The sequence below is a fragment of the Oncorhynchus nerka genome, linkage group LG7 (genome assembly GCF_034236695.1).
Source record: "Oncorhynchus nerka isolate Pitt River linkage group LG7, Oner_Uvic_2.0, whole genome shotgun sequence".
Lineage (NCBI taxonomy): Eukaryota > Metazoa > Chordata > Actinopteri > Salmoniformes > Salmonidae > Oncorhynchus > Oncorhynchus nerka.
In genome coordinates, this window is record NC_088402.1 from 65,331,096 (window position 1) to 65,357,077 (window position 25,982).

Below are 25,982 nucleotides of genomic sequence, written 5' to 3' on the forward strand. Positions count from 1 at the left end.
CTGCATCCATCTCTGTCGGAGTAATGGATCCTCTGATCTCTATTTCCAACCGGCGGAAGGACAGGAAGGCCTCCTCTGAACCCAATAAATTTGAGAGGAGATTGGAAAAACGGGGGATGGAGACTCGAGCTCCATCCATGGCTTAAGTGACCAAATAAAAAAGGAGAGATGGAGATGGTGGGAAAAGAGTATGAGGAGGAGAGAGAGGTAATGGGGGGACCTAAGAGGTGGAAGAGAGACTGGTGAGTGGCGAGACCCCCCAGTTGATGCAGAGGTTTACTGGGTAGCCAGGGTCAACCATCCACCTCAAGGACTCTTCCGCCTGCCGAGCGGCACGCTATAGCGAGACGCGACGATCCACGGGAGCCATAATGTTGATGATGACTCAAATGTATGTGGTATACCATATGGACAATGGGAGAGTGATTTTGAATCTTTGATGGGAAAGGTTGCCGGTTCTTCCTGTCGTCACTGCATTTGTGTTGACGTGTGCCCTTGACCAAGGAGAGGGCCGTCCTTTTCACCTTGACTATGTACAGTAGACCAGCAGTGGGTTTTTTGACATGCAAATCACACAAGTGGCAAAGCAATAAGATCAATCAAATCCCTTGTAGAATGACACGAAAACTGGATGCTCTGATCATTTAATGTGTAATACACAGACCCGGCGCCAGAACCAATCAGTTGGACGGGAATTTCATTTCCATAGGTGGGACCATTTTTTCACAGGAACTCCTATGTGTACACGCATCTTTTAAATGGGTGCAGGGCCGGCCCACTCATTAGGGAGGATTAGGCGGCCTCCCATGGTGGCAGATTGATGAGAGCAGCATTTTCTGAGCTCCAGCAACATAATAAAACCTCACATAATTCTGCCCAAAAACAATGAACATTTCTCTCAACAAGTGGCAGGGACGCTAAATATTTATCTTGTCCATTCCCAGCGTGCCTCTCTATGGTGCTGTTGGAGAGATGCATCGCTGTACACTCCACCAACATTCCATCAAAAAAATGATCAAACGTAAATCATGTAGCAGATATAGCATATGGTAGAAAGAGCATGTGTCCTTTTCTGTAGCCTACAGGCTGGAGAGACAATGTCATGAGAAATGTTTCTATCCATACAAGTTTCTCTGATCAAATACCTAACCTAAATGGCACCCAATCAAATAAAGAATGTGATTACATGTTAACAAACAACAGCCTATCCTAAAAATAGGACAGGTCAAAGTTAAATGGACAATATGGAATGGACAATCGGGCTACAGTCAATTGTTTTAACAAGCTGATCATAGAAAAAAAGAAAATACTGCTGCAATTGTAAACACATTGCAAATACGCTCAGGAGTCTTTGTCACAAAGGTGGGAATGCAGGCGACGAGCTTAGGTCTGCATATTATTCCTATAGAAACGCATTGGGCTTATAGTGGACAGATTTTGGTGAGAGCGCCTCTTCCTCTCTGCTGAACCTATATCCCTGGAAAAAGCATCCGAGCGAGTGAAACAGCGCCCCTCTGTCTCAGTATGTGTAAACCACGTATCTGATGCTGTCTGGACAGAAATAGTATTACATTCCATACTCTATTGGTCCAGACAGGATCAGATACGTGGTCTACACATACTGAGACAGAGGAGCGCTGTTTCGTTCGCTCGGATGCTTTAACTGAGATTGATGGGTCTTTCTGTCGGCGCGTCTTGGTCAAATAAATTCTCAATATTTCAATATTTTATTTGGATGGGCAAGGAGGTACGGTAGGGCGAGCCAGGTCCCCTAAGGCATGCCCATAACGCAGGCCCTGGTGATACACCCAAGTGAAATATGGTATTTACAGTCATGTCCTACGGGGTTTTAGTCTTGCTATAGAATTTGCAATTGAATGTTAGGTCAATGGTTCATCTTGATGTACTATAGATACAGGTACATGACTCCCCCAGCACACTCGCTCACCACACACACACACACACACACACACACACACACACATTAAACTTGTTGAACTAGCCTAGTTGTCCTCATCCCCTCCATTTTAAGATTTCTGTTTCCCGCCTAGAAAAACATCTAGGGGAAACAACACTCTACTAGTTGTAGTTTAGGGACATTTTCAGTTGAATGTTGCTGTGATGTGGGAAATTCCACTCAGCGAAACAGCAGGCCCACCCAGATGACAGCTCAAACAATGAAACAATTACACACTTTCACTCTGTCCTCCAGAGATACACACTGTCTAGTTCCAGTCCCACAGACACACTCACCTTTCAACCCTTACAGGTTCTTCCTCTCCTAGATGTTTATAGAAGCACAATCTAAGATGTTTTTTTTTTTTGCTCTGTGATTTGATTTCTCAACCCATACACATATAACATAAGTGTTTTGTCTGGCATTGTCTTGACTTGAGAGATTACTTTTAGAATTGATTTAATTACAGAATTGATTTAATTGCAATGTTTTATTCGATTTCTGATTGGAAACATTGCAGATTTCCATCCCTGTTTTCAAGATCTTTTGGGTTTGATTTCAACTATTAAAATACTGAATTCAACCTACCATGAGTTTGTTACCTCAGTACAAAGCACATGGTCTTCTCACCATGACAGGGTGTAACCTTTACTCAGGGATTTGATGTTGTGTTTTTGTCTCTCCTCAGGTCCCCGTGGCTACAGATGGAGAGACTACGGTGCCCTCACTGTCATCATGATGGGCATGGCCTTTGGCTTCCATCACCTCTACAAGGTACGCCATTTTAATTCGGTCCAGAAATGTCTCTTCCGGTAGGCTGGAAGTGAAAGCTACTGTCTGGGGGGAGCATACTTGTTTTGGTAAAAACTTGAGAATTGGGGCTGGAGAAATGTAACCATTCTCAAATTCTTAGATGGAGCTGTGGATGCAAGGATTGACAATCCATGAGATCAAAAGTATAGTTGAACCATCTTTTGAAGATATACAATGTTTGGCTACGTTTTGTTGTGTTCTTATATTTTAGATTATGATCTTCAGTAATCAATGGGTAAATATCAAGAATTGAGATGGCCGTTGAACAGATTCCCAGATCCCAGACTGTACCTTTAAACATATCTACTTTAAGGACCTGTTCTGTTATCTCCTAATTGGGTGGTCATTCAGCCCTTGATTGCATTCTGTCAGCTTATTCCTTGAGTAAGCATTTATTGACATTCCTGTTGAAATCAAAGGATTTAAGGTTGAAAGGTGGCTGATATCATATTCCATAATCTAGACTGGGCCTCAAGGTCTGCAGCGCCACTTGCTTCTTTGGCCAATCAGTGATATTAATCAATCATTTCATCAAATAATTACCAGGGAGAAAAGAACTAGCAGTATTCCGGATTTCAAGACTCTGATCTAGAGGATCTATTTCATCCAACCATTTATTTTACACAGTCCAGTGAGTTCTGTCAACGCAGTTTGCCCCAATATTACATTTATATTAGTGGGGTTTGTTGGTACATCAGTCAATTGTAACTTTGTTAGATTCTAATGCCAAACGCTCCGTACATCAGTCTTGTCTGGTTGTTAAAAGCCCATGTCTGGCTTGCCCAATCACATGATCTCATTTGAACCCCTCTTTTTAATTATATTTATTTCTGTCTCTCTCTCTCAATCCTTTTTTCCTTATTGCAAAAAAAGAAAGTTGCCAGCACAGCACACGACCCTCTTTTGATATTACGCCCTCCAAAAATAATCGCCCTTGGTTTTTTATCACGCTCCAGAGCCCCTGAACATGGGCCTGGGAGGCTCCTTGTTCCTCACTGACATGAATCCCTCTGTAGCTGTTCGTATTGCTGTGAGTGGCATGTGGAAGCCATTACTCTCTTTTATAGGTGGCTGAGAGTTTAGCAGTAGCCGTTACAACCAGTATGACCAGCCATCGTGTGTGTGTGTGTGTGTGTGTGTGTGTGTGTGTGTGTGTAGCTGCTGGATCACAACGCTCCCATGATGTCATGACTCTGGGGGTGTAGGGCCTGAGACTTGTTTCTTGTGGATGGCGGGTGCCATGGCAGGACTTTGTGCATATGGGTTCCATTCCAAATGGCACCCTATTATCCATGTAGTGCACTACTTATGACCAGGGCACATACGGCTCTGGTCAAATGTAGTGCTATTTGGGACACATCCATGGAGTTGTCTATGGAGCCAGCCCCAGCAGTACATGATCTATATGCCATAATAAATCTACTACTCTGAACCAAAGGAAATCTGAAAATAACCTTCCTTAATAGAGTACTGGGGTTTTATTCTATTTCAATATATTCTCTAATTATAGAGGTGAAATTAACAAGTACAGTAATGCTATCTGAAGACTAGTTTATCCTATATTCTGCTACATTCCTTCAAGTGACTACTTTACTCTCAAGTTCCCTTAAGCTACAATATGTTCCATTACGATGTAATGATCACTATTCTACATTGAGCTTGTCCAGTAGCATCCATATAGCATGTCTCCACTTGTAGCACTTCATGAAATTATAATCTACAGTTTTATAAAATAGTTTGGTGTCTTGTTAACTCTCCTTCTGTCTAGTTCTGTCTCTCGCCCTACTACCCGTCCTCTGGCCGTCTGTCTCTCACCCTACATGTCCTCTGTCTGCCTCTCATCCTACCTGTCCTCTGGCCCTCTCTGTCTCTCATCCTACCTGTCCTCTGGCCCTCTCTGTCTCTCACCCTACCTGCCCTCTGGCCCTCTCTGTCTCTCACCCTACCTGTCCTCTGTCTGCCTCTCATCCTACCTGTCCTCTGGCCCTCTCTGTCTCTCATCCTACCTGTCCTCTGGCCCTCTCTGTCTCTCACCCTACCTGCCCTCTGGCCCTCTCTGTCTCTCACCCTACCTGTCCTCTGTCTGCCTCTCATCCTACCTCTCCTCTGGCCCTCTGTCTCTCACCCTACCTGTCCTCTGGCTCTCTCTGTCTCTCTCCCTACCTGTCCTCTGGCCCTCTCTCTCTCACGCTACCTGTCCTCTGGCCCTCTCTATCTCTCTCCCTACCTCTCCTCTGGCCCTCTGTCTCTCACCCTACCTGTCCTCTGGCTCTCTCTGTCTCTCTCCCTACCTGTCCTCTGGCCCTCTCTCTCTCACGCTACCTGTCCTCTGGCCCTCTCTATCTCTCTCCCTACCTGTCCTCTGGCCCTCTCTGTCTCTCACCCTACCTGTCCACTGGCCCTCTCTGTCTCTCACCCTACCTGTCCTCTGGCCCTCTCTGTCTCTCATCCTACCTGTCCTCTGGCCGTCTATCTCTCACCCTACCTGCCCCTCCTGCTCTCTATCTAGTGAGAGGCACAGCATTATAATATAGTATGGGCTCTTCGGTTATTTTTTTTTTTCTCCCTCACACCCTACCTTTCCGTACCCGCTGTCCTGCTCACTCGCTCTACTTTTTAAAATATCTCTCGCTATCTTTCTTTCTCTCTCTCTTTCTGTCTCGCACCCTCTCACACCCTACCTGTACCAGTCTCTCCTACTCTCTATCGAGCGAGAGACCCACCAGCTCGTAGCATGGGAGTTGGGATTCCCTAACGGAGCTGCGTCCTGCTGTCATGTCACAGGAGCGGAGTGCTAGCCACACCATATGCTCCGTCTGCCCATACTTTATTTATGCTATAAAAGGCGCCATGTAAACACAGCCCTCCCAGTAGCCTACTTATTAATTACTCGCTGTTGACACTAATTTAATATTTTTCAACTTAAAAGTGTTTATTACTAGGACTGGCGTCACCCAGCCTCAGGTGTTGCAGGGACAACCTGGTCCTGACGGCCACTCGCTCCGTTCCAAAGAGAAAGACATTTCAGTAAATCCATCTGTGGGACTTACCTAAACATAAACTTTGAAGGTTTAAAAAATTGTATGCACAAATATCACACCCCCAAAAATGCTAACCTCCCCTGTTATTGTAATGGTGAGAGGTTAGCATGTCTTGGGGGTGTGATATTTGTGCATCTGTGACTTTGTCACTCACCATTATTTACGATTAATTCTGGACTATCCGTAATCATGGTAGCATCCACATGACTGTATAAGTATTTAGAAACATATTATATTCTTATTTACAATTAAAGTGACTACAAAATGACAATACATTATTTACCATGAATTTCTATTGGACACAAAATGATGTGAAACACAACCAATACAAACAGCAAATGCATCCAACAAGTTTGTAGATTCACAAGCTTGACATAATCATAGCATTCCAGGAATATGGGACCAAATACTACTCTTTTGACTACTTTAGTGACCGGGGGGGGGGGTGGTTGTTATGTACAAAAACAGTTCACCCAATATAGATGAAAATACCCTCAAATTAAAGCTGACAGTCTGCACTTTGTATCATTTCAAATCCAGAGCCAAAACAACAACAACATTTGTCACTGTCCCAATACTTTTGTAGCTCACTATATATATTTTTTAAATAATTGGCCCCCGACCTCTTGTGATTTTGTAAATGTGGCCCTCTTGCTAATCTACACTGAACAAAAATATACACCCAACATGCTACAATTTTTATTTGACCTTTATTTAAGTAGGCAACTTTTGGTTACTAGTCCAACGCTGCAAACACTAGGTTACCTGCCACCCCAAATTTCAGTTCATATAAGGAAAATCTGTCTATTGAAATAGATCAATTAGGCCCTAATCTAGTCACATATACTTTTTTTTAAATAAGTAGGGGCGTGGATTTAAAAAACAGTTATCTGGTGTGACCACCATTTGATCATGCAGCACGACACATCTCCTTCACATAGAGTTGATCAGGCTGTTGATTGTGGCCTGTGGAATGTTGTCACACTCCTCTTCAATGGCTGTGCGAAGTTGCTGGATATTAGCAGGAACTGGAACACGCTGTCGTACACATTGATCCAGAGCATCCCAAACGTGCTCAATGGGTGACATGTCTGGTTATGGAGGCTATGAAAGAACAAGGATATTTTCAGCTTCCAGGAATTGTGTACAGATCCTTGTGACTTGGGGCTGTGTATTATCATGCTGAAACATGAGGTGATGGCTGCGGATGAATTGGCACAACAATGAGCCTCAGAATCTCATCACGGTATCTCTGTGGGTTCAAATTGCCATGGACAAAATGCAATGGTGTTCTTTTTCTGTAGCTTATGCCTGCCCATACCATAACACTACCATGGGGCATTCTGTTCACAACATTGACATCAGCAAACCGCTCGCCCACACGACGCCATACACGCTGTCTGCCCGGTACAGTTGAAACCGTGATTCAGCCGTGAAGAGCACACTTCTCCAGCATGCCAATGGACATCGAAGGTGAGTATTTGCCCACAGAAGTCGGTTACGACGCCAAACTGCAGTCAGGTCAAGACTGTGGTGAGGACGACGAGCACGCAGATGAGCTTCCCTGAGACAGTTTGTACAGAAGTTCTTCAGTTGTGCAAACCCACAGTTTCATCAGCTGCCCGGGTGGCTGGTCTCAGACGATCCCACAGGTGAAGAAGATGCATGTGAAGGTCCTGGGCTGGCATGGTTACACATGCTGTTGTGATGCCGGTTGGACATACTGCCAAATTCTCTAAAACAACGTTGGAGGCGGCTTATGGTAGAGAAATTAACAAAATTCTCTAGCAACAGCTCTGGTGGACATTCCTGCAGTTAGCATGCCAATTACACGCTCCCTCTAAACTTGAGATCTGTGGCATTGTGTTATCTTACAAAACTGCACATTTTAGAGCATCCTTTTTATTTCACCTGTGTAATGACCATGCTGTTTAATCAGCTTCTTGATATGCCACACCTGTCAGGTAGATGGAGGATTTTGTCAAGAAATGCTGACTTAACAGAGATGTAAACAAATTTGTGAACAAATGGAAAAAATAAGCTTTTTGTGCGTATGGAAATGTCCTGGGATCTTTTATTTCGGCTCATGAAACATGGGACCAACACTTTGCATGTTGCGCATATATTTTTGTTCAGTGTATTTGAATATCCCTGGTCTAGAGGCCCATTTAACATGTGCAGAGTTCAACTACACACGTTTCTAGGGTGTGTTCATTCATCAAATGAAATAAAACAGACTGAAACAGGGAGGGACTAGCTAGACTTGTTCAATGCTTTTCATCGTCTGTTGCGAAACATTATAACGTTGTGTAGTCTAATAATGAAGCCAACCTATGACTGTCATCGACTCAGTCAGCCTTCTCATGTCTCATCTGGCCACCACATTCACATTGGATCACAAAGATTTGTCTAAACTAGCAATGAAGCACAGTACCAGTCAAACGTTTGGACACATCTACTCATTCCAGGGTTTTTCTTTATTTTTACTATATACATTATAGAATAATAGTGAAGACATCAAAACTATGAAATAACACATATGGAATAATTTAGTAACCAATTTCTTTTTTTTTTTTACGAAATATATTTTATATTTGAGATTCTTCAAAGTAGCCACCCTTTGCCTTAACGACAGCTTTGCACACTTTTTGTTTAACCCTTTTTTTTGGTTACTACATGATTCTATATGTGTTATTTCATAGTGTTGAGGTCTTCACTATTATTCTACAATGTAGAAAAACCCTGGAATGAGTAGGTGTGTCCAAACTTTTGAATGGTACTGTACATGTGCTATCGCTCAATTCAATCATGTCTTTCGATATTAAAACAGTGGTGAGAAATTGATATTCTGGGTATACTGTAGGTTTAGCATTTTCCGTCACTTTGTCAGATGTTACCTCCTCCCCTCAGTATCCTTTTCCACACCAATAGTTGAATTTCCTTAAGCAGTCTGCAGTTCATTTGTTTATTGGTTCCTTTTTTCAGGTGAAAATCTGAATCTACAACATTGACCTTTAGACAGTTTAGGCCACACTGTGATAACATAAGACGTTGACTTTGTCCATTCAGAGTTGAAACTGCTTAACATGCCTCTCCCTGCCTCTCAATCTGTGTAACAAATGGCTCCCTATATGGTGCACTACTTTTGTCTAGAACCCTCCCGGGTCCTGGTCAAAAGTAGTGCGCTATATAGGGAATGGGGTTCCATTTAGAACACACCCTTTCTCTCCCTTCCTGGCAAGAAGTGTAATAGCATGTCATGTTTTTAATTGCAGAAATACATCCTTCCCCTCATTATGGGCAGCAAAGAGGACAAGAAGCATCTGCAGAGAATCGAGAGCAACATCGCCGAGATGAGTGGCACGCTGACACAGACAGGTGAAGATTAATATCTTCATCACTTCTCCCTCCCTCCTTAACATTTTCCGTCATTTATCTGTCGCCAAAATCGCCGCCGCGTGTTTTTAACAAACGACTCTGCTGTCATTTTGCTTTAATTTGAAATTGCTTGTTTACTGTCAGGCTCGGCCTCAATTAATTACGTTTCGCTGAAAAGCTCTTAACCTCAGAATATTAATGAGGGGTTGGGAAATGACAACTTTTTTTTGTCACTCCCTACCTCCCTCCTTCCCACCCACCCTCTTTCTCTCTCTATATCGCTGTCTCGCCCTGTCTCTCTCTCTCTCGGTGGTGAGAAAGTTCATTTTAATTTTGCACTGGGAAGTGTGATGCTTGGCGGCTGGTCTCAGTGCAGGGCCTAGTGATTAAGTGTGCAGTGACAGGTGCGTCTCCCATGTTGGACAGGTGAGGAATCTCAACCTGGCTGTCAGAAACTGAGTGTGAGAGTGAGAGAACGTTGGGGGGAGGGAAGAAAGAGATGCATCCCTCGCTCGGCGTCAGTGTAATTAAACATGGTGGGAAGAAGCGTGAACGAGGGACACCTCAGAGAGCAACTTTTGTCTTATTAGCGTAGCGTTGTTCAACTCTGGGCTGTTTTTCCCCCGTCTCTTTTAATTTGAGCGAGATGGATCTCTTGGTTTGAGACAGAAGAGTTGATCACACTTAGTGAAATAGTCCCGTAAGAGGTATGCGGTTGAATCATGAGAAGAGGAGGTACTGATGAATCAAAAGCATAGTAGAAGCTATACCCACACAGGGCATAAGTATGTTGAACCAACCTATCAACCTCATGTAATTTATTTTCAACGTACCGACATTGAACATCAATGGATTTTTGGGTTGAAAAAATGCAAATTGTCACGTGCATGTTCAACCACAAATCAACAACAAGATTTCAAGGGTAGGTTTATTTCAAGTAGGGTTCACGTTTGCTGACAATTCAATTAACCCTTTACCAGGGCTCTACAGTGCAACTATTTTACTTGCATATTCACCTAAAAAAAAGTTATCTGAAATAAAATAATTAACAAACCTGTTTCAAAACCTAAAACTATACTGAAACTATTAACTTTGACTCCAAAACTAACTACAATAAAAAACGATGTAATGTTTTTTTTTGGGGGGGGGGGGGGGTCAAATGGGTTTTTCAATGGGGTTCTCAAGCTTCTGAATCTGGCTGGCCACATTGAGAAAGACTTTATCATTTAAAGGTAGACTCAGCCAGTATATGTTGGCCGCATTTTAAATATTTGAATGTAGACAGAAGTCCAGGAGTGAAGTCGGGTGTGTGCATCTGCTACAGCCAAAAGTAAGACACTATGTGGTTTTCCAACAGCAAGGCTCAGATCAACATGGCAGTGTTGCCATTGTTTCAAACCTGGGTTCAAATAATATTTCAAAAATATTTCAACTTCCAAATACATTCAAAGAAAGTATTCCGATTTATATTTTATCTGTCTTTTAATGTATTTGAAAATACACTTGGAAAGTATATTAAAATAATCAAAAACACTGACTCCAATACACTCCCATGCATTTAAAAGTACTTGAAAATTCTCAAATACACATAAAAAGTATTTGAAATACCAGATACTCAAATACACATGTATTTGAACCCAGGTCTGCATCGTTTATAAAAATGTTTTCTTTGTAATGTCTGTCGAAACTTTGCATCTGTGCTCCTAGAGTGTGCGGCTCTCCTTTATTTTTTAAGTGTTCCACTCCGCTAGCTAGCACCTCGCCTAAATAGGTGTGCGTTTCTTTCACAATGTCGAAATAAACATGTACTGTATCTAACACCCATATCACACACTCACAAACTGAAATCATAAAATAATCCCAGCTACCACATTTGGTTCCTTGGAAGTTGTTGTAACGCAAGTTTTTGGTTTCTCATTGGTTCTGGGAACGAAGCCTTAAGTTTGCTGACTGTTAAAAATGAACGTTTGTTTTAATACGTTCTGGGAAACAAAAGGGATTTCTCCTGCTCTGGGAACCTTTATTTTTAGGTTGCAGGGAGGTTCTAAGAACAAAAATGATAGGTTAGTTGAAGGTATTAAATTACGATCCGAGAACATGGTTCAATAAGACTTTGAGTAACACTATTAGCTTAGTTTGGGTTCACTGTTTGAACTCCAAGCACAGATAGGACACATGGAAATTCATTTTCTTAGGCATTAATCATGCAGACACATTTTATTTTTTATTGTGGCACAGTGTCAGTGACATTCAAACCTATGATATTTTCTTTATACATAGAATTAGTCAACTGTGCCACCAGGATGGAGCTAGCATGCAATGTACATTTTTTGTACACATGCAAAACTGTTAATTTTAGTTTATTGAAACAGACCACATTTCAAAGCAAAGCACTCGTTAAGATCAGGTTTGGCCAATTAGTTTGTTATGGAAAGTTGTCTTAATGTTCTGAGAAACCTGCAGAAAAGTACTGAAATTCCCACAGAAAATGTAGTTTCTTAACTTTCTGAAAACATGCCTTTAAATAGAACCATGGGGAAAGCTTTTGAAAGGTTATGCTGAAGTACTGAAATTCCCACCTATGAAATATATGGTTCTCACAAAATGATGTGCTGCACAAAATAACCATAGGACAATTACACACTCACCAATCTCTAAGAAACATATGGTTCTCAGAATGTTATATGCTAGCTGGGATTTGTGTACCTCACTTAGTGAGAGAGGGCCTCAAATATCACGTGGACACCTACTTGCCGAACATCTCATTACAAAATCATGGGCATTAATATGAAGCTGGTCCACTCTTTGCTGCTGTGTATCAGCCTCCACTCTTCTGGAAATGATTTCCACTAGATGTTGAAACATTGCTGCGGGGACTTGTTTCCATTCAGCCACAAGAGCATTAGTGAGGTCGGGCACTGATGTTGGGCGATTAGGCTTAGCTCGCAGTTGGCATTCCAATTCATCCCAAAGGTGTTCGATGGGGTTGAGGTCAGGGCTTGGTTCAGGCCAGTCAAGTTCTTCCACACCGATCTTGACAAACCATTTCTTTATGGACTTCGCTTTGTGCTCAGGGCATTGTCCTGCTGAAACAGGAAAGGGCCTTCACCAAACTGTTGCCACAAAGTTGGAAGCTCATAAACGTCTGGAATGTCATTGTATGCTGTAGCGTTAAGATTTCCCACTGGAACTAAGGGGCCTAACTTGAACCATGAAAAACAGCCCCAGGCCATTATTCCTCCTCCACCAAACTTTACAGTTGGCACTTCATTGGGGCAGGTAGCGTTCTCCTGGCATCCTGAGCCGTTGTTGCTCGTAGACGTTTCTACTTCACAATAACAGCACATACAGTTGACCGGGGCAGCTCTAGCAGGGCAGAAATTTGCAAAACTGACTTGTTGGAAAGGGGGCATCCTATGACATTGCCATGTTGAATGTCATTGAGCTCTTCAGTAAGTCCATTCTTCTGCCAATGTTTTTCTATGGAGATTGCATGGCTGAGTGCCTGTCAGCAACCGTTGTGGCTGAAATAGCCAAATGGAGGAAGTTTTGAACCACCACCCAGGCAAACTGAGCAATTGGGAGAGAATGGCCTTGGTCAGGGAAGTGATCAAGAAACCGATGGTCCCTCTGACAGAGCTCCAGAGTTCCTCTGTGGAGATGGGAGAACCTTCCAGAAGGACAACTGTCATTTAAAGGGCTCCCAAGTGGCACATCGGTCTATGGCACTGCATCTGAGTGCAAGAGGTGTCACTACAGTCCCTGGTTCAAATCCAGGCTAAATCACATTGTGTTTGGGAGCCCCATAGGGCGGTGCACATCTGGCCCAGCATCGTCTGGGTTTGGCCGGGGTAGACCGTCATTGTAAATAGGAATTTGTTCTTAACTGACTTGCCTAGTTAAATAAATCAAATCTGTGCAGCACTCCACCAATCAGGTCTTTATGGTAGAGTGGCCAGATGGAAGCCACTCCTCAGTAAAAGGCACAAGACAGCCCGCTTGGAGTTTGCCTAAAGGCACCAAAAGGACTCTCAGACCATGAGAAACAAGATTCTCTGGTCTGATGAAACCAAGATTAAACTATTTGGCCTGAATGCCAAGCTTCACGTCTGGAGGAAACCTGGCACCATCCCTATGGTGAAGCATGGTGGTGGCAGCATCATGTTGTGGAGATATTTTTCAGCGGCAGGCACTGGGAGACTAGTCAGGATCGACAGATTCCAAGAACACAGGATGAGATGTTACTATCCTTTGTGCAAGCACTTCCAAGAGTTCATGAACAGTGAGCCTGGTGAAATTTGGGGAGCGCATCGTCAGTAGTGTACCTTTTGGTTCCTAGGGTGTTTCGGCCATTCACACTATACACCCTCCCCAAAGGCAGCCAGCGACAGGGTGATCAATCCTACGCTTGCGTCCCATTCCCAATTAGTCATAGGAGTTGCCTTGTTGTTGATAGCCAACATCCCATGGGACTATGCATGGCAGGGGTGTCCTCCTCCCTGAGTCAAGCATTGTTGACCGCATACCTCCTGGCCCTCTCACTTCGGGGCCCAGCTGGGGTCTTTCCTCTTCATCTTCCTCTGCTGCCTTCTGCCGCCTTCGATACAGCTTTGATTGCCGAACGCTGGCTCTGGCCCTTAATTCCCAGGTCTCTAAGCAGTCTGGTTGTAGATGTTGCCACACAACCTCTGCAGCCCACCTCCACTGGTCGGACTTCTGTGTTCCAGCCATGATGCCGTGCTTCGGCAGCTAGATCGGCATAGCGCAGATGTTTTCGCTCATAAGCCTCATCTACTGCGTCCTCCCAGGGTACTGTGAGCTCAATGATGAAGACCTTCTTGAGCAAACGGGACCAGAGCACCATGTCAGGGTGGTGGTTGCGATCTCCGGAGGAAACACAAGTTGCCGGCCAATGTCGGCTAGCATTTTCCAGTCGCGGGCCAAGCGCAGCTGGTCTCATTCTAATGGTGTAGAGCCGCTCTTCGGTGGTTTAGCCCCTTCGCGGACAAAGGTTGTCCATAAGGGGTGTGATGCTGCTGGGGGTGGTAGGGAGTTGGTGGCAGCTCGCTTGTCCTCCAGGGCGGACGCAAGGTTTTTAAGGACTTGGTTGTGACGCCAAGTGTAGCGTCCTTGGGTGAGGCTTGTTTTACACCCTGTGAGAATGTGCCTGAGGTTGGCTGGCATGGAACAGAGGGCACAGTCCGGATCTTCACCATACCATTGGTGAAGATTAACTGGTGTTGGAAGGACGTCATATGTTGCTCTGATGGAAAAGCTCAACCGCCTCGCTTCCATGGCCCACAGATCCTTCCAGCTGATCTTCCTCTTCTCCACACTGTCCCATCGAGTCCACTGTCCCTGTTTGGCAAGAGAGACTGCCTTGGTCCACCTTGCAGCCTCCTCCTGATGGCATACTTCCTGCACTACCATCTTCCGCCGCTCTGGTGCGTGGCCTTACTCCAGGCAGCACGGCTAGTTAGCCCAAGGCCTCCTTGAATGGAGATGAATGGAGAAAAGTTCAGAGAGCTCCTTGATGAAAACCTGCTCCAGAGTGCTCAGGACGATCAGACTGGGGGGCGACGGTTCACTTTCCATCAAAACAACGACCCTAAGCACACAGCCAAGATAACGCAAGGGTAGCTTTGGGAAAAGTCTCTGAATGCCCTTGTGACCCAGCCAGAGCCCGGATTTGAACCCGATCGAACACCTCTGGAGAGACCTGAAAATACCTGTGCAGCTATGCTCCCCATCCAACCTGACAGAGCTTGAAGGGGATCTGCAGAGAAGAATGGGAGAAACTCCCCAAATACAGGTGTGCCAAGCTTGTAGCGTCATACCCCTCAAGACTCAAGGCTTTAATTGCTGTCAAAGGTGCTTCAACAAAGTACTGAGTAAAAGGTCTGAATACTTATGTAAATGTGATATTTCTGTTTTATTTTATTTTATAAATGTGCAAAAAATATAGACAGTTTTTGCTTTGCCATTATTGAGGATTGTCTATAGATTGAGGGGGGGGAACAATTTAATCAATTTTAGAATAAGGCTGTAACGATATATGGTCTCCAGTTTGCATAAAGTTCCTTCATGTCCGTCTTGGTATCCGCTTGCGGGGGGATATACAAGGCTGTGATGATAACCGAGTAGAGTTCTCTTTGGAGATAATACAGTCGCCATTTGATTGTGAGGAATTCTGGGTCAGGTGAACAAAAGGAATTGAGTTCTTGTATGTTGTTATAATTACACCATGAGTCATTAACCATGAAACATACACCCACACCCTTCTTCTTACCGGAAAAATGTTTGTTCCTGTCGGCGCGATGCACTGAAAATCCTGTTGGCTGTACGGACTAGCTAGCCATGTGTCTGTGAAACAGAGTATGTTACAATCCGGATATCTCTTTGGACAGCAACTCTTGCCCTAATTTCTTTGACTTTGTTTACTAGGGACCGCTCCGGTACCTTCTTCTTCCACGCCGTTGTTTTCGGTTAGCCTCTGGAATCAGTTCAAATGCCCTGGGAGGTGAAGACAAGGATCTGCTTTGGGAAAGTCGTATTCCTGGTCATTGTGCTCTCAGAGAGTTGTCTCCCTGATTTCCAATAGTTCATCCCGGCTGTATGTAATAACACTTAAGGTTTTCTTGGCTAACAATGTAAGAAATAATACATTAAAAAAAGAAAATACCTCACAGTTTCCGAAGGAACCCCATCGGCGCCATCTTACAATATACAAACTAAATATATTTTTTTAAATAAAACTTACACTGTTTTTTAAATTTAGTTTATCTGAAAACAAACTGAAACTAAACTGAATTTCAAATAAAAATCTTTAAATTAATAGAAATAAAAACTGATAGAAAAACACACTATAACAACGTTGCTGCTGACATGCAGTTGGGATTGTATTAACATAAGTAACAATAGTTTTTGAGTGGATTATCCCTTTAATTTTCTAAATGCCAGTCCTTCAGCAATGGTACATTGTTAATATGACAAACTCTTCTTGCAGAGTGATGCCAAGCAGCTAGTTAGTTTGCTATCATCTAACAATGATCACAAGTCGTGGCTGAACGACAACACGGATAATATAGAGCTGGCTGGATTTTCCATGCATCGGCAGGACAGAGAAGCTACGTCTGGTAAGACGAGGGGCGGGGTGTGTGTCAGATGATGCGGATGCTACACAGCAGGACTGTTTTGCTAGCACAGATGAGAATATGTTCCGGGATTCATCCAGTGGCATTGAGGAGTATACCACCTCAGTCATCGGCTTCATCAATAAGTGCATTGACAACGTAGTCCCCACAGTGACCGTATGTACATATCCCAACCAGAAGCCATGGATTACAGGCAACATCCGCATCAAGCTAAAGCCTAGAGCTGCTGCTTTCAAGGAGAGGGACACTAATCCGGACGCTAATAAGAAATCCTGCTTCGCTCTTAGACGAACCATCAAACATGCAAAGCTTCAAAACAGGATTAATATTGAATCCTACTACTACGCCTCTGACTTTCGTCGGATGTGCCAGTGCTTGAAAACTATTACAGACTACAAAGGGAAACCTTGCCGCGAGCTTCCCAGTGATGTGAGCCTACTAGACCAGCTAAATGCCTTTTTATGCTCGCTTTGAGGCAAGCAACGCTGAAGCATGCATGAGAGCACCAGCTGTTCCGGATGACTGTGTGATAACGCTCTTGGTAGCCAATTTGAGCAAGACCTTTAAATAGGTCAACATTTACAAAGCCGCGGGGCCAGACAGATTACCGGGACTTTTCAACCTCTCCCTGACCGAGTCTGTAATACCTACATGTTTCAAGCAGACCACCATAGTCCCTGTGCCCAAGGAAGCGAAGGTAACCTGCCTAAATGATTACCGTCCCGTTGCACTCACGTTGGTCGCCATTAAGTCTTTGAAAGGTTGATCATGGCTCAGCAAAACCGCGTCATCCCGGATACCCTATACCCACTCCAATTCGCATACCACCTCAACAGATCCATAGATGACGCAATCTCAATCACACTCCACACTGCCCTTTCCCACCTGGACAAAAGGATCACCTATGTGAGAATGCTGTTCATTGACTACAGCTTAGCGTTCAACACCATAGTGCCCACAAAGCTCATCACTAAGCTAAGGACCCTGGGACTAAACGCCTCCCTCTGCAACTGGATCCTGGACTTCCTGACGGGCCCCCCCAGGTGGTAAGGGTAGGCAACAACACATCTGCCAAGTTGATCCTCAACACTGGGCCCCCTCAGGGGTGCGTGCTTAGTCCCCTCCTGTACTCCCTCTTCACCCATGACTGCATGGCCAAATGACTCCAACACCATCATTAAGTCTGCTGATGACACAACAGTGGTAGGCCTGATTACCGACAACGATGAGACAACCTATAGGGAGGACGTCAGAGACCTGGCAGAGTGGTGCCAGGACAACAACCTTTCCGTCAATGTGAGCAAGACAAAGGACTGCAAGTCGTGGACTACAGGAAAAGGAGGGGCTGTAGTAGAGCCGGTTGAGAGCTTCATGTTCTTTAGTGTCCACATCACCAACAAACTTTCATGGTCCAAACACACCAAGACAGTTGTGAAGAGGGCACGACAACACCTTTTCCCCCTCAGGAGACTGAAAGTATTTATCATGGGTCCCCAGATCCTCAAAATGTTCTACAGCTGCACCATCGAGAGCATCCTGACGTATTTCATCACCGCCTGGTATGGCACCTGCTCTGCATCTGACCGCAAGGCACTACAGAGGGTAGTGCGTACGGCCCAGTATATCACTGGGGCCAAGCTTCCTGCCATCCAGGACCTATATACTAGGCGGTGTCAGAGGAAAGCCCAAAAAATGGTCAAAAACTCTGGTCACCCATAGACTGTTCTCTCTGCTACCGCACGGCAAGCAGTACCGGAGCGTGAAGTCTTGGACCAAAAGGCTCCTTTAACAGCTTCTACCCCCAAGCCATAAGACTGCTGAACAATTAATCAAATTAATCAAATGGCAAATGTTTCATTAGCTGAAATAAAAGATCCCAGATGTTGTGCATATCTTTGTTTACATCCTTGTTCGTGAGCATTTCTTATTTGCCAAGATAATCCATCCACCTGACAGGTGTGTCATATCAAGAAGCTGATTAAACAGTATGATCATTACACAGGTGCAGCTTATGCTGGGGTCAATCAAATGTGAGGTTTTGTCATACAACACAATGCCACAGATGTCTTCAGTTTTGAGGGAGTGTACAATTGGCATGCTGATTGCAGGAATGTCCACCAGAGCTGTTGCCAGAGAATTCTTATGTTAATTTCTCTACCATAAGCCGCCTCCAAGATCTTTTTTGAGAATTTGTCAGTACGTCCAACCGGCCTTACAATCGCAGACCACGTGTAACTACGCCAGCACAGGACATCCAAATCCAGCTTCCTCACCTGCGGGATTGTCTGAGACCAGCCATCCGGACAGCTGATGAAACTGAGGAGTATTTCTGTCTGTAATAAAGCCCTTTTGTGGCGAGAATCTCATTGGCTGGGCCTGGCTCCCCATTGGGTGGGCCTGGCTCCTAATTAGGTGGACCTATGCCCTCCCAGGCCCACCCATGGCTGAGCCCCTGCCCAGTTGTGAAATCCATAGATCAGGCCTAAATATTGATTTCAATTGATTGATTTCCTTTGTAATGAGTTACAGTACATATCATCTTTGAAATTCTTGCAAGTTGCTTTCATATTTCTGTTCAGTATAAAGTCAGCAAAAAAAGACCCTGTCTTTCAAACATAATTCGTAAAATCCAAATAACTTCACAGATCTTCATTGTAAAGGGTTTAAACACTGTTTCCCATGCTTGTTCAATAAACTCTAAACAATTAATGAACATGCACCTGTGGAATTAAGACACAAACAGCGTACAGATGGTAGGCAGTTAAGGTCACAGTTATGAAAACGTAGGACACAAAGATGCCTAGAGTCCCTACTCATCTGCGTGAACGTGCCTTAGGCATGCTGCAAAGAGGCATGAGGACTGCAGATTTGGCTAGGGCAATAAATTGCAATGTCCGTACTCTGAAACGCCCAAGACAGCTCTACAGGGAGACAGGACAGACAGCTGATCGTCCTCGCAGTGGCAGATCACGTGTAATAACACCTGCACAGGATCGGTACATCCGAACATCACACCTGCGGGACAGGTACAGGATGGCAACAACAACTACCCGAGTTACACCAGGGACGCACAATCCCTCCATCAGTGCTCAGACTGTCCGCAATAGGCTGAGAGAGGCTGGACTGAGGGCTTGTAGGCCGGTTGTAAGGCAGGTCTTCACCAGACATCACCGGCAACAACATCGCCTATGGGCACAAACCGACCTTCGCTGCACCAGACAGGACTGGCAAAAAGTGCTCTTCACTGGTGAGTCTTGGTTTTGTCTCACTAGGGGTGATGGTCGGATTCGCGTTTATCTTCGAAGTAATGAGCGTTACACCGAGGCCTATACTCTGGAGCGGGATCGATTTGGAGGTGGAGGGTCCGTCATGGTCTGGGGCGGTGTGTCACAGCATCATCGGACTGAGCTTGTTGTCATTGCAGACAATCTCAACGCTGTGCGTTACAGGAAAGACATCCTCCTCCCTCATGTGGTACCCTTCCTGCAGGCTCATCCTGACATGACCCTCCAGCATGACAATGCAACCAGCCATACTGCTCGTTCTGTGCTTGATATCCTGTAAGACAGGAATGTCAGTGTTCTGCCGTGGCCAGCAAAGGGCCCGGATCTCAATCCCATTGAGCACGTCTGGGACCTATTGGATCAGAGTGTGAGGGCTAGGGACATTCCCCTCCAGAAATGTCCAGGAACTTGCAGGTGCCTTGGTGGAAGAGTGGGGTAACATCTCACAGCAAGAACTGGCAAATCTGGTGCAGTCCATGAGGAGGAGATGCACTGCAGTACTTAATGCAGCTGACTGTTGCTTTTGATTTTGACCCCCCCCCCCCTTGTTCAGGGACACATTATTCCATTTCTGTTAGTCACATGTCTGTGGAACTTGTTCAGTTTGTCTCGGTTGTTCAATCTTGTTATATTCATACAAATATTTACACGTTAAGTTTGATGAAAATAAACGCAGTTGACAGTGAGAGGACGTTTTTTTGTTGTTGCTGAGTTTATATCATCCAATCAAACAAACTGTATTACGTACAGTCAAGGAAGGAATATGAATGGAAAAGTGCTCATACTGTCAGTTTGTTCGGATCTTACCGTTCTATTGTGTTTTAGCAAGGTGGATAGCTAGCAGGGTGCGTGTCGATTGTATGAGATTGTGTGCAAGGTGTGCCTCCCGCAATCTGATTAACAAATTAGTTATTTTATTGTCATTTTGGCCCCAGCTATGCAAACACATTTCCTCCGTATAACATAAGTCCTGTTTTGTTTATTGTTAAAGAACCGATTCCATGATAAGAGTCCCTTGTATTCCGTAGGGAGCTGATATTCCAGACCTTAAGCCCTCTCATGGAAAACCCACTGTCGTTTCCCTCAGTCACCACGGCAAACTAATTTGCTGTGACTGCAGTAGCCAAGCTGCTATTGTAGTTAATGACTGTTGCAGTTAACAGTTGGGGAGAGGGTTTGCAATTACACTGAGAGCCCCCCCACCCCTTCTCTCCCTCTTTCTCTTCACAACGCTGAGTAATAGCGTCCGACTGCCTGGCTGCCAATTGCTTGAACCCCTTTTGTTAAAGTTCATGTATTGCTCTAGTGCCGGGCGCAATGAAGTGATGTATCCTTTTGAATACAACTGCATTACTCTCTTCGCCCAGAGTAGGGCCTTGACTCCCATTATGATTTCCCTACAACTTCACACGGACAATTAATGAATGGGTCTTGGAAGCACTTCAGCACACACAGCCTGTAATGGAATTGTGCGGTTGTTTGGCCCTCTTTGTCAGTGGGAACCATATTGGTGACCAGCTGGCCATTAAAGGCGGAGACAGGCCTGGACATATGTAGTGTACATTATATGGAGGTATTTACTGAATAATTTACTGAATACACAATGTCGGCCACTTCGGCAGCAGCTGCGAGCCCCTGCTCTGTCTCTCAAATTCATGCTCTTGCCCAAGCTACAAAGTCTCCTTCTGATGATTCAAGCCAGCCAAAGTCATTGACCTCATTATTCTTGGCTTCTATCTGCGATAGCGAGGGGTAACAATACACAGTGGCTAAGAACTGGATGGACTAAAATGGCGGCATGCAAGATCTGCACAAGCAGTTTACTCTTTGCGCCTCAGTCTCAATGATCATTTTGAAAGTATAGTCGTAGTGGCTAGCGACTTCACTCCAACATCTGGAACTGTTGATGTATTGCGGTGTCGCAGTAGCCATTTACAGTAATGAGCATTGGGCAACTAAATGTGCAGTTTACATACTCTGAAGTCACTAACACTTTTTTTTGGGGGGGGGGGGGGCAAGGTTGTGGGCTCTGGAAAATTGACCCAGAAATAGTTTTTCCAAAATAGTGGTATGAGGATTTTAGATTTCCTGCTTATTCCCACATTATTCCGGGAGTCTTTCAACCAGAATTTTCCAACGGTACAGAATGTCACCTTTTATTTGAGGGTATTTTCATACATGTCTGTTTTTAACATTTAGAAATGAAAGCACTTTATATATCTTGTCCCCCCTTTTGAAGAAGTCGTAAGTATTTGGACAAATTCATGTATTATGTATTAAAGTAGTCAAAAGTGTAGTATTTGTTGCATATTCCTAGCATGTAATGACTAGATCAAGCTTGTGACTAAAAACTTGTTTGATGCATTTGCAGTTTGCTTTGCATTTGCAGTTGTGTTTTGGATTTTGTTTTGCCCAATAGGAACTGAGTGGGGATTAATGTTTTGTCATTTTTGAGTCATTTTTATTGTAAATAAGAATAGAAGCTGTTTCTGAACACTTCTACATTAATGTGGATGCTACCATGATTACTGATAATTATGACTGAATCATGAATAATGATGATCATACCCCCACAATCATGAAGAAATATCATACCCTCAAAAGAATGCAAACCTCTCACCATTACCAATAACAGGAGAGGTTAACAGTTTTGGGGGCGTATGATCTTTGTGCCTCTGTACATTTCTCACTCATCGTTATTCACAATTCATTCATGATTATTTCTCATCAAAATAGCATCCACGTTATTGTAGTGTTCTGAAACAGGTCAGAAACATCTTATATTCTTATTTACAATAAAAGTGACTCCAAAATGACATGATTCACCATTCATTTCCTATTGGGCAAAACACAATCCGAAACACAACCAAAACCAACTGCAATTGCAAGTTTGTAAAGTGACAAGCTTGATGTATTCAATGTGTGCAAGGAATATGAGACCGAATACTAATCTTTTGACCACCTTAATACATTATAAGTGAATTTATCCAAATACTTATGACTTCTTCAAATGGGGGGGAGTAAATACATTAAGTGCTTTTGTTTCTACTAAACCATGTATGAAAATACCCTCAAATAAAAGATGACATTCTGCACTGTCTCCTCATTTTGATCTCAAATCAAAAATGCTGGAGTATAGAGCCAAATGTAAAAATAAATTGCCTCACTGTCCAAATAAATACAGAGGAGAGTGTATGTCAGGTGACCTAAAGTTCTTCCGTCATGTCTTAACAGGGTCCCATTTTCGTCAAACGGATGCTTATAGCTCAGCACTGGCACATTGGTGTCTGTCCAGTCTTGCACAGTAGGCAAGCTTTTAACCATTCACTGACACCAACCTCAAGTGTAGGCAGCTACAATATCTGTTGATGTTAATGCAATTAGGCTTGATTTAACACTTTGCACGACAGTGATTTATATGAATGTTTATTGTCTTTCGGTAATAGAATCAGTCGGTGAAACTTAATGCATTGTTTGGTAATACACGTGCGACTGGAAAGCAAGGGGCCAACAAACTGGGGCTCGTGTTATTTGAAATCATACACCCTCTTCTTACACCAACACTTGAAATAATTCAATCTTCAAAGTCAATGAGAAAAGAGCAATATTTATTGGGATTAGGCGGGACATTTTGTCTGGCAGCCTCCACCCAAATGAGGCATTTTTTCCCCCTTTGTTGATCGTTTGAGGATTTAAGATGCATTTGAAGCCAGTGTCTGCATGGATAATGGAAGGTTAGAGACTGTTATTTGATTTAAGTTCAGACACCAGAGATTAATATCTTTATTTTACACGTCAAAAATATCCCAAAGCATCTATGACTGAAAAGCTGGGGCCAATTTGACTGGTTATTGGATATCATTATAAATATCAGAGGTCAACTTTAATAAATGACTTAGCCTATACTTTTTATTTTTTGTATTGTTTTTACAGATATTGTATTTGAGTTGGACTTCTTTGGACTAACTTAACTGAAAGTAAAAATGTTCCAGCTTCCTCTACTTTATGCTTCCACTAAATAAAACTTTAGTATCAGCTGACATCTAGCGTTTTAAGTGTACTTGTTGTCTCTGTTTGCAGTGACCCAGCTCCAGCAGACCCTGGCTACAGTACAGGACCTCCTGGTCCAGCAGCAGCAGAAAATGCATGACCTGTCTCAGGAGCTATCTACCTCTGAGGTACGACATCATCATATTCACACACACTCAAACACATATGCTTAATCTCACCTGTCTCTCAGGCTACTGGTGCCGTACACACTAGTCTGGCTCAGACCTGGGTCAAATACGTAGATCAAATACTTTATATGTATTTGAGTGGTGCTTGATTTTTTAGTTTGCAACTTTTGGAACAATTTCATTGGTTCTGTTTTACTGGGAAAACAAAAAATGCAATGCAAGTATTTGAAAGTGTTTGACTTAGTATTTGAACCAGGTCTGGTCTGGCTACAGCCAGTGGTAAAAAGAAGTAGAACACACTCCACCTGTCTGCTGTTTTTAGTGGAAAGTTCAAGGTTTTGTTCATAAGGCACCAAATGAAAGACAACGCACTGACGCAGGGAGGGACTACTTCGTTTTCCATTGTGAAACATTTGAAAATGTTTTCCGATGCATGCCGTAATGAACATGACCCAAGACAGAGGATTTATTTGGTTCATCGCGCTCTAGTGACTCCTTGTGGTGGGGAGAGCGCATGCAGGCTGACTTTGGTCGTCAGTTGAATGGTTTTTCCTCCGACACATTGGGGGTGCAGCTGGCTTCCGAGTTAAGTAGGCGGTGTTAAGAAGTGTGGTTTGGTTATGTTTTGGAGGATACGTGACTCGACCTTTGTCTCTTCTGAGCCCGTTGGGGAGTTGCAGCGATGAGATAAGATCGAAAAAGGTGGTTCAATACACATTTTATTTGTCACATGCTTTGTAAAACAACCGGTGTAGACAAACAATGAAATGCTTACTTAACGTGCCCTTACCAACAATAACAACAACAAAAAAGCACAAGAGAATTTCGACACCATCTAAGGGATGGGCATTTGAGATTATTTTACAATTCAAATAATGTCATGACATTTTTTCAGATATCAGAATAGTCTAAATAATAAAAATAAAACTCTCAGCTCTCTTGACCAATCAGACTGCCTCAAATGCACATGGCAATTGTAAACAGCGAACAGGCTGCTTTTCACTGTTGGTTTTAGCCAAACACTATGGGGAAAGAGAAGTCTGAATTTCGCCATGATAGAACCGGTGTCTGTATGTAGCCTCGCTACTTTTATAGCCTCGCTACTGTATATAGCCTGTCTTTTTTAATGTTGTTTTATTTCTTTACTTACCTATTGTTCACCTAATACCTTTTTTGCACTATTGGTTAGAGCCTGTAAGTAAGCATTTCACTGTAAGGTCTACCTACACCTGTTGTATTCGGCGCACGTGACAAATAAACTTTGATTTGACTCTATTACAAAAAAGGTTTTCTGATGAGTGTTTTGCATTGCTCTGTGCCTAGTCTTGTGGAAACTCGGTTAGGTGAACACCTGTAATTGCTATTTGAAGCGCCGAAAATAGCATACCGATGTCAGGGCAGACTGGAGGGCTAAATGCACAGTATTAGCTCAAGACGTTATAAAATCTACATTCAAAGGTTTGTTTATTAAATTAAGTCAAATGTCATGGTATATCCATGTAGGTAACAATGACACAATGGTAATTACATTTATAACAAAGCTTTTCAATTGTCCAAATAGGCCTACACATTTCTTTGCTACCAAATGTACTCACTCAAGTAATTGATTACTAACGTCCGTTTGGATATCTGGATAGATATCCCTACCACCATCTCAGATTTTGCAAAATGTGTTAGAAACATAACATTAGCATTCCTGAAACATTCTTTTGTTAAAATATAATTTGATCTCTGAGAAAATTAAGCAAATTGATTGAACAAAACATTTTCATATTCATTTATAGGATTCATATAATCTTCAATAAATATAGTACCTAACATCTGATTTGGACCATAATTCTTCCTAACGATGAGTATCGCATGAAAATCCAATAAAATGATCAAAAGCCGTCCACGGATCCCCCACACCTCAATCCCAACCCAACAACCAGTATACCGTATTAGTTCTCTGTCTCACAAGTAGTATGGTGGTGTGGCTTGGAGTATTGCTTCTTCATCCTATGTAATGTATTCCCTGTGAATCTGGTGATGCTTTTTTTTCTTCTCCCTTTTATAGAGAAATAATCCTTTGAAGTTGCTTGCATTATTTTCCATAAATGAAGTACGAAGTTCGCCCACTAGATGACGCTGTTCCTGCTATTGCCACACCTTTTTATAAATTGTGCTGGTCTCTAGTC

At 43.3% G+C, this 25,982-nt stretch overlaps 1 protein-coding gene across 1 annotated transcript in view; it reads left to right on the plus strand.

The window, feature by feature from the left end:
• Positions 1-25,982, plus strand: part of pex14 (peroxisomal biogenesis factor 14) — a 103,480-nt gene that overhangs the window by 69,139 nt on the left and 8,359 nt on the right. The window contains exons 5-7 of the mRNA XM_029664538.2: positions 2,646-2,731; positions 9,087-9,189; positions 23,708-23,805. Of these exons, the coding sequence (XP_029520398.1) occupies positions 2,646-2,731; positions 9,087-9,189; positions 23,708-23,805 (287 nt within the window). The remainder of the gene's footprint in view (positions 1-2,645; positions 2,732-9,086; positions 9,190-23,707; positions 23,806-25,982) is intronic.